A 9,932-nucleotide genomic window follows, 5' to 3' on the forward strand; every position below is an offset into this window, starting at 1 on the left:
AGGAGATCAAAGTCAGGTAGATCCCACAATAATTTATTTATTATATCCACACCGTTCATCCATTTGGTGAGGTCATTTTAAGCCATGGTATTTTTAAAAAAAAAAATCACATCCAGAGCTCAAGTGGACCACACCATAAATAGCATTGAGGACAATAATTTCCACTGTTAAAGAATTCGCAGGGCTGAAGGTTTGCATGGTAGATGCTCAATATTCACACCATTCTTCCATTTGGCAACATCATTTCAGTGAATGAGCTCAAAATTGAGTCTTATTCAAAGCTCAAGCAGGCTACACCATAAATAGCAATATGACAATGATTCTCAACATTAAAACATAGGTAAGGTGATGCAGGGGAGGATTTGAGGTCGAGCACTGTCTTCCTCGAGAGGATAACTATTCCAAATCCACGGAACTTCTCTAGACTCCTAATAAATTTGAAATTAATTAATGAATGAATAAAAACGAGTTCACAACCCTTTAAATAGGAATACCAAGCAATGGGAAAGAAATTAAAATCAAACTATAACTAAAACTCCTAGAATTCGCGACTTACTGTAAATAGTAAAATTACTATTTATAGACGGCCGTGATGTCTACTAGTGCGAAAGGTTTTTGGCCAAAAATAGTAAGTGTCCTATTTGGCTTCACCAAACTGTTCTCCTAATTATTCTAAGCTCTTTTCACGTTGGGCGCAACTCCTAAAACCCGACGGATGAAGAGTTATAATCAAACTAAAACTTACTATTTATAGTAAAAACGAAATTAAAATAAGGAAATGACCGTCGATCCAGGGTTTTTTGCAATTCCTGATTGTGCAACCCGGCATAGCAGGGTTGGTTGGCTAAAGTAGCTCATTCTACCCCAAAATCATATATTTTACGTAAGATAACTCATTCCGGATTGTGAGATACGCCCAATGTAAGGTCCAACGGTCCAGATCACTTCTGTCATTGACTAGGCCTTTTCTGATCCATTTTGGCCATAAAATTATCTGTGACCTGCTCTACATCATAAGGCCAACATTTAAGTTTATTTTCTATTCAATTTGTTCATAAGATCACATATACATGAATGAAGAGAAAAAAACAAATATTATATTGATTCAAAACTTCTCTAACCCTTAAAAGGGTTTCAATGGTATACATTCATTCCTCATTACTTTTTGGAGTATGGTCCACTTGTCCTTTGGATCTACCTTATATTTTGCCTGAAGCCTTACAGAGAGCCCACTATAGGGATGGATGATTTGAATATAGCACGGCTCATAATAAGATCCATAGAACTTCGAGACATCAACACACCACTCAGGTTAGCTAAGGAGACAAGCAGAAATAGTCATATCTAAGGCGTAAGTCTACCATACCATGAATAGAAATTGCGACAATAATTCTCATAATTAAAATATTTATAGGGTACTATAACATTTATTTTCCATCCAATCTATTAATAAGGTTATACAAACCTGATTAAAGAAGAAAAACAAATATCATATTGATTCAAAACTCATGTGATCCCAAAAGGATTTTAATGGAATATGTTCAATTTCTTGTTGCGCTTTGAAGTGTTGTCCGCTTGATATTTGAATTGGTCGAATTTTGGGCTCAAGCATTAAGACGATCCTAGTTCGGATATAACACATACTCACGGAACTTGGTGACGTAAACTTACCATCCAGGTTAGTGGTGTGTGGTACACCAGCCAATCCACTTCATGCTTGGTAAAGATCATGTGGAGTAACTTATAAGACATTTGTAAATTGTAAGCATCATGTTTGATAAAATTAACTTTTTTAAAAGCATTAGATGAGAACCCGGGCTAACCCAAGGCGGTGCGGTCCTTATCGTGGGGTCTACCTTGTTGTTTCTACTCTACCTCCAAGCCGTCCCATCCATTTTTCATTTTAAGGTATGATACAAAAATTGGAGAAAATCCAAAGTTCATGTGGTACATACTCTAGGAAATGAGGGTGATCAAACACCCTACTATTAAAAACTTCTTAGGCGAATCTTAATGTTTTTGTAGCATGTATTTGCCATCCAATCCGTTTATAAGGTCACGTAAGGCTGGATGAAGGGAAAAATAAATAAATATTAACTTGATCCAAAACTTTCTTGGTCCATTAATGGTGAATCACCACTGATTCCTATGGTATAGTCTACTTAATAACTGGATCTGATTTATTTTTGGGATGAAATAATAAAATGATCAGAAAAAAAAAAACGATGGACAGCGTGGATATTGAATAGATACATCAAGGCGGGGCCCACGTGAAGGGTCAAACTGTCTTTTGTGCTGCCCCGGTATCACGGAAACGGATTGGTGATCTGTGGGCCCCATAATGATGTGTGTGTTTCATCCATGCCGTCCATCTATGTTTCTAGATCATTTTATAACATGAGACCAAAAACGAGGTATATCCCATTCTCAACAGTACAGGAAACAGTATTGAATGAATGTTGACCATTAAAAACTTTTTGGGGGCTATAAAAGTTTTGGATCAAGCTGATCTTTGTTTTTTTCCCTTTATCTGGGTATGTATGACCTAATCAACAGATTGGATGTCAAATAAACAGTACAGTGGGCGTTAGGAGGATTTTAACGGTGGATATCTAATCACTATTGTTTTCCTGTGGTGTGATCCAACTGAGATTTATATCCCTCTCCTTTTTGGGATCAAGCCCTAAAATGATATCTTAAAATGGATGAACAGAATGGATGAAACACATACATCATGGTGGGCCCACAGAGCACCGACCATCAGCCACCGGGCTCGTGGCAGGGGGAGTAGCCAATCCACCCGCTCCGGCCCAAACGAGAGAACCCGATCCGTTGACAGCCCTACCCAAGTTCGATTGTCAGGCCCGACTCATGACCTGATTCTTGAGACAAAGCCCACCTAAACCGTCCAATTTCATGGGGACCCAATGTTCACGGAACCCATTCTGATCGGATGATCCTGACCATCCATTTTTCCCGCCACATTCACTGGCGAAACCATACGGTTAAGATCACCAAATCCATGTACTTTTCCCAGGCCATCCTCCTTCCACAACGTTCCTCACGATCTGCAAGGTTCAAATCTGCGTCCAGTGCACGCCACGTGTACGCTTCCGATCCAATCCATCTTCAATGCCACGTGGCAAATTGACTAAGCCAGCGATATAAACAAGCTCCCGTCTCTTTCCCATTTCCCTATTCTCCGCAACCTTTCGTTTCGCGTTTCTATTTTTCCCGGAAATCTTTCAACCGTTGTTTCGATGGAAAACGAAACCGCCGCTGTGAAAGCTATAAAAAAGAAATAGAGATGCGTTTAGTTGAGATCTCCGCAATTTCTGAATACTATCGGATCTCTCTCCATTTCTCTCTTCTCCGCAACGCCTTTCCTCTCCGGGAGCTATAATGGCGGATTCTTCTCTTCCCTCTTGTAACCGCTGCTGATGTCGAATCCGGCTCTTCCCATTGCCGATACAGGTACCCGATACGTCACATTTCTCTCTCTCTCTCTCTCTCTCTCTCTCTCTCTCTCTCTCTCACAGATCCGTTGGATCCGGATCCGGATCTTGATCTCCTCGTCTTCCTTCACCGCCTTTTCTTCTTGCTGGATTTTTGCTAACGTGAGCCGGTGGTGCATGGAACTTATACGGATTCATGCAGTTGGCGAATTCGTTAGAGATTCTTGCCGCTAGGGAATATCATTTATCTAGTGGACCGCACATGTATGAAGAAATGGACAGTTGGGAGAATGTAAACCAACGATCTGCATTTGACGTGCATGCGTGGATCCGGAGATTGAAGAGGCGATTAGCGGCACACGTGCACAAGTGTACGTGATCTGTGCCAAAAACAAGGTTGCCCCGCTCATCGTGTGGGCTACACGTCTACGTTGAATGCAGCTCTTTGGTGATCTACTTTCTAACCGTTCGTTCTCCCGTACAAGTTTCACTCCCTTGATGAGTGGATTGGATTGAACTATAAGCCGGGATCTCTCGCACGTTTGTTGCGTTGGCACCTGTGCCGCCACTCGTCCTTTTTAATCTGTCCTCGCGCGAATATAGATAACAGAAATTCCTTGAGCGGATGTGGTGTGGTCTCGATCTGCTTATCCGTTTTCACCTAAACAATTACACGCGTCACACGTGCCATCGTCTGAACATTTAGGACATCTTCTCGAGTAATGTGTGGATCACACGCGTCGCACCTTACTAATGGACGGTTCAAAACAACTTACTAATGGTCCACATCCAACGATCAGATGTGGTTTAGCATTTTAGCCATGTTGTATTCAAGGTGGGACCCACCTTAAACACGTGTACGATATCCCACTCGCGTGCCAGGTTGGGAAGTCTCCGCATGTAGTGTAGATAGAGCACGTGCGGAGCTACACAGTCCTCTCTGATGCATATTGTTAGAAAAAAGTCTTCGCGAGATGATCTAGACCGCTCATCTGATGAGAACCGTGATGGATGGTCACATTCCGAAACTTATCTGATCAGAACTTGATTATCAAGCCCACGGTGAAACGAATATTTGCAACGTTCCACATTCAACCGATCAGAGGCCAAAAATCTGATGGCTGTGATCGTTCTAATTCATACTGTACTTTGAACCAGATAAGCCATCTGGGCCATTGATCCGATTTTTTCTGAGAGCTCACGATAAGTAGCATAGTGCATGGTGCACCCGACATATAACATCAATTTTTTTTTTATTAAATTAAAAAAATCTCGACCTGCAGCTTTTGTTTTATTTTTACTCCTTCTCCCCTTTTATTATGTTCGAGCGCATGTTCCTCCCTTTTATTTTATTTTTTTTGTTTGCTAACGCATCCACACGCGGCGTACGTTTAAATTTAAACACATGTATGAGATCTAAGCTTTCCATGAGGTTGGAAATATATCTTAGATCTTCATCCTAGGAAAAGAATAAGAAGATAATTTCATTCATTTGGTGGGCCACAACGTACAAAACAAATTAACGGTTATGATTTTCCCTAGCCATTCGATCTATCGATACATGTTCGATCCATGTTATTGCGTGGCACAATGACGCGGTGAAGGACGTGTAGAGGTCAAGCACCGTAGGATAACTACTCTGGATTTACGGAGCTTCTCTAATTCATTCAAAATAAGTTTATTGTTGATGAAAAAAAAAATGAGCTTGCGACTCTTTAAATAAGGCTTCAAGCAGTAAAGAAAAGTTTCGGAATTCAATTACAACTAAAACTCTGACTTATTGTGAATGGTAAATTTATTATATATAGACCGTCGTGATTTATATTAGTGCATGTTTTTCGGCCAAAAATAATGAGTATTATATTTGGCTGAACAATGATGTTCATTAACTTTTTTAAGCCAAATGAAAATAAAACCAGAGTTCGACCGTCAATATGATGGTATTTCTCAAATTTGGCGTGGACAACCTAGAGTGGTGGGGTTGGGTGGCTAAAGTAGCTCGTGCTACTTCAAAATTATATGGTACGTCCGAATAGCTCATTCCGATTTGTGATATACATCTGTCTTAAGTTATGACGGTCCGGATCAATAATCAGATCCGGGCTTAATACCGTCACTATTGTTTAGCCTGAAACAACTGTGTAAGAGAGAGAGTGGCTTACTGACGCAAAGGGCCGACAGGCGCTATCAACGTATAGCTATATAGATATAATGAGTGTGCGTGCAGGATATAGGTGCACCACTCACGAGAAAGAATCCCAAGTTAGTTAAGTAGTTAACCAAACACAAGTACGTAATTCGTCGGTCCTTCCTCCAACGCTTCAACCTTTTGAGCGAAATGTGGCGAAAGGAAGGATCACCTCCGTCTCTGATCGGGCCTTTTCAAGAAATTATCCGCGACTCGCTCTATATCACACGAGGTTGCAAGACCGAAGCGAGGATGTAGATGATCTGGCCTGGCCCAAAAACAGAGTGGTGTATAGGCCATATTCTTCGGCTAGGTAATCTACACTGTGACCACCTGATGGATGGCTTGGATCTATTAAGCGTGTGCCGTGAGATCACATGCATCTATGCTCGGATCGAGTTTTGTTTGAGTCAAGTTGATTTTTTTTTTTTTGAGTTTTTAAATTACGATCCCCTACTCCCGGAATAATGCTTGTCTTCTATTTGTATTTTGCATGCATGCACGTGCCATGGCCCACCTACGTACCCACAGCCGCTGGATGATCTCAAGAGACTATCTCTTCTCTCAAATCCAGCTACCACACCCCGATTTCAAAATCCTGCCGTTGGTTACCGTGGGCCATCTTTGACAATGGCGGAGGACGGAGTAAAGGTGACCGGAATCCGGCATATAGTCCGATTGAGAGAGATGCTCCAGAAATGGCAGTCGATCAGCCTTAATCCGAAAGCTCGTGGGTCGGAGAAGCCGTCGGGGATCCCTCCTTCCATCAACAAGCGTCTGAAGAACTCAGCCCATATCTCCGATTCCGAAGAGGAAAGCTGCCCCAGCCCTGACCACCTGCCGGACATCCCCAAGGGGTATTTGGCGGTCTACGTGGGGCCGGAGCTGCGGCGATTCATCATCCCCACGAGCTATCTAAGCCTCCCGGTGTTCAAGGTGTTGCTGGAGAAAGCAGAGGAGGAGTTTGGGTTCGATCCCAACGGCGCCCTCACGCTCCCCTGCGATATCGAGACCTTCAAATACATCCTCCAGTCGACGAAGGGCGTGGAATACAATGGTAATTCTGTAATTTCCATCTGGTTTCTGTCCTTTTTTTTTTTTCTTCGTTTCCTGCCCAAAATTCCACTTGGGTGTTTTTGAAGTTTCAGATAAGAGGTCCGATTCAAATACAAACGTTTATAGGATTAGCTTAACGTATAAATCGATGTGGGGTCCATCATGATGTTTTAATGACATCCAATCCGTCCATATTCTCCTTGGATCCCAAAACTCAGGTGAGTAACACCATGTAAAATCATGCCTAAATCCTCTAAAATCACGTGTTGTGGCCCACCTGATTTTTGGAATGGCTTGAGTTTTTTGGATATCCATTCATCCCGGCCGATGAATCTTTTGAATGGATTAGATAGCATATACAATACACAGTGGGCCCCAAATCTTTAACGGAAGGGTTTTAATGGTGGGTGTCCCCGTTCCAACTATTCCCTGTGATGTCCCCACCTGAGGGGTGTGTATTGGCCTGATCATTTTACTGTGGGCTCCACACATTGATTTGTACTTGAAGGTTAAAGTAGAAACGTTTGAATTGTATATGTCCTCGATAAGATAAAGGTGAATTTCATCACTTTCTACACTCGACACTAGATTGGACCCACTTCTGATCACTGCTCATTACTGAAGGTTGTGATGAGATTCATCCATAAATTACCTTTCGCAACTCACCCACAAAGATTTTTGATTTTTTTTTTTACCATTCAGCAATTACAATCTCACCCACCTTGCACCTAGTTTCCGAATTACCTTGTTCGAAGTTTGGAAGTCACACGTGTGTGGATCATACGTGCTAACAAGTAAACCATGTGTGGAATTGTGATACTCAGAACGAAATTAGCCTGATTAAGGCCCACCCAAGCTACTGAGCCAATCTTGGATGAATTACAACTCAAAAATAACACTGAGCAGATGATAATAAACACCTTTTTTTAATGAATGAATTTGGACTGATAACAGTTTTATTTATTTATTTATTTTTATTTTAAACCATCCATTTGATAGCTATCAGTTGGATGGTTAGGATTGCTCAATCAGTGTGAATTTCGAGTAATCCTCCGTCCACGTGGTTCCCCATGATTTGGATGGTTTGAATAGGAAACAGATTGGCTACTCCCCCTGCTACCAGCCCGGTGCTGGTGGTCGGTGCTCTGTGGGCCCCACCATGATGTATGTGTTTTTTTAGCATCATATCCTAACATGAGTTGGAGAAACTGATGGACATGGTAGATTTGTCACAGGCATGTCGGTGGCCCCCAGCGGGGCGCAGGCAACTTTTGTCCTGCATTCCTCTTAAAGACTATTATCTATAATTTTAAAATTTCAAGATCTCTGTGTTTTGGAAGTGGTCTAATCTCTTCATTTCTTGCTTTGTGTTTTTGGAAGTGGTCTAATCTCTCTCTCTCTCTCTCTCTCTCTCTCTCTCTCTCTCTAGCAGAAAGAAAACAGTCAGGCTTAGAAGAGGAATGACAACACGTGGGTTTGTATAGAGCTACTGATTTAAAAGGGTTGCAGATGTAATTGAGGCCACTTAATCAATCCGGTTGTTTATCTGTTTGACTCAATGTAGACATCTTAGTTAGAGAATTTTTGTGAGTTAACTTCCGCCGGAGCTCCGCCAATGTGCCTATGTGTCAGAATCCGTCTAACGGGATCTGACCCACATTTGTCAGAGATCATGAGATATTATTCATCCATTTCTACTAAAGACTCTGTAGCCATGTGCTGGCTTCATTACTTAAGTAATATTAATCCTCTTTTGTCGGCCATATTAAGGAAATTTTTTATTCTTTTTCTATTTTTTAAAATTTGGGTCGGCCATACCTCATCATCAAGAACAGATCTTGTAGTTGTCGTTGGCAATTAATCTATTATCTTTGATCATGACATTTGAATAACTTATCTGGTTTTGAGTGGACCATGTCTGATATGGCCCTGGCTTTGAATGGTCTGATTTTATTCTGGTCTAAATCGAGTCTCATGCCTGGCCCATTCAGGCCCAACCCTGCAAGTTGAAGTCGTAAATGGACTCTGGGCCTTAATTGAGGTTTTGCAAAGCCCAGGCAAGGACGAGGCCCACTCCATGCCAGGTAACAGGACTCAATCTCCCACAAACCATACATAGACACGAAATCCGATGAACCCACGTTGGTTTAGATTCTGACTCGGACTGTCGGACCCTATCCGTTTTGACCACGAGTCACCTGGACAAGTTGGGCTGATTCAACATGACAAGGCTGAGTGGCGACTTGACTCGAAGCAAGATGAGTCGGACTGAGTTACCGGATCTTAAATCCATGTTGGTGAATCAATGGCATTCATACTGTGGGAACTGTTTACATTTATTTTCGGCACCAATGAGAGGTCACCATGTGTCACTACTATAGGTTTGATGCTAATAGAATTATCCTAGGACTTGAGGATATCTCAGCTTGATTTACCTTTGGACGTAGGAATTCTATTATTAATGTGATGGCACAACCATACACGTCTTTAGGAGAGCAAAATTTCATGTGACAGGTGATAATGATTAGCAAGCGAGATTATTAATGAGGCATCATGCCCAACAATATTTATCAACATTTAAACTTTTGTAGGGCTCACCATAATATTTATTTTCCATTCATTTTGTTTATAAGATCACGCGGACCTGGATGAAGAGGAAAAACAAATATATATATATATATATATATATATATATATATATATATATATATATATATATATCCAAAACTTACATGACACTTAAAAGGGTTTCAATGGTGGAGGTTAAATCCCTTTTTGCAATGTAGTCCTCTTGATATTTGGATCTCTTATTCTCCGGCTTGAAGCCTTATGAGGAGCTCGCAAAATGGATGGACGGTTTGGAAATCATACACACCTCGTAATGGGACTCACAGAACTTGGTGACATCAGCACACTAGATAGGTAGGTGGTATGTGGTTGTGGACGCTGAATGACGGATTTTTCAAGGGGACGGGAGATCGACTCACACTTCTTTTTACTGGTTGCCTCACTCGAGGTCTTTCATTAAGAGGTAAAAGAGTATTATATTTGACTAGAGTCGCCGCGTATCAGTTGTTATGATTCTATAGTTGGTTTGACCCCTCCATAGAAACGCTTAAGATTGAGAATCCGAAGATCCTTAACCTTAAGATGACTCGTGAGTTTACATTCCAATGATTCCAAGTAAGGGGCCGCAGTTACAAAGAGGGAATGTGTTAGACACCCACTCTACT

The 9,932-nt window shown here is 41.5% G+C and overlaps 1 protein-coding gene across 2 annotated transcripts; it reads left to right on the top strand.

Moving 5' to 3' along the window:
- Positions 1 to 3,186: 3,186 nt before the first annotated feature.
- LOC131227737 (protein SMALL AUXIN UP-REGULATED RNA 54-like) lies at positions 3,187 to 8,473 on the top strand. Of its 2 annotated transcripts, XM_058223543.1 has the most exons (3): positions 3,187 to 3,474; positions 6,175 to 6,700; positions 8,129 to 8,473. In XM_058223543.1, the coding sequence occupies exons 2-3, from the start codon at positions 6,274 to 6,276 to the stop codon at positions 8,161 to 8,163; spliced, it is 462 nt and encodes a 153-aa protein (XP_058079526.1). In that variant the 5' UTR covers positions 3,187 to 3,474; positions 6,175 to 6,273; the 3' UTR covers positions 8,164 to 8,473. The 2 variants fall into 2 exon arrangements, with proteins under 2 accessions (XP_058079526.1, XP_058079527.1); XM_058223544.1 differs by lacking the exon at positions 3,187 to 3,474 and having other exon boundaries at positions 5,844 to 6,700; positions 8,132 to 8,473.
- The last annotated feature ends 1,459 nt before the right edge of the window (positions 8,474 to 9,932 follow it).

This window comes from Magnolia sinica, chromosome 15, assembly GCF_029962835.1.
Source record: "Magnolia sinica isolate HGM2019 chromosome 15, MsV1, whole genome shotgun sequence".
Classification (NCBI taxonomy): Eukaryota; Viridiplantae; Streptophyta; class Magnoliopsida; order Magnoliales; family Magnoliaceae; genus Magnolia; species Magnolia sinica.

Coding starts and splice junctions, on each gene's coding strand:
- LOC131227737 (XM_058223543.1), top strand. CDS start 6,274: ATGGCGGAGGACGGAGTAAAGGTGACCGGAATCCGGCATATAGTCCGA. Junction 6,701..8,128: donor GAAGGGCGTGGAATACAATG/GTAATTCTGTAA, acceptor CTCTCTCTCTAG/CAGAAAGAAAACAGTCAGGC.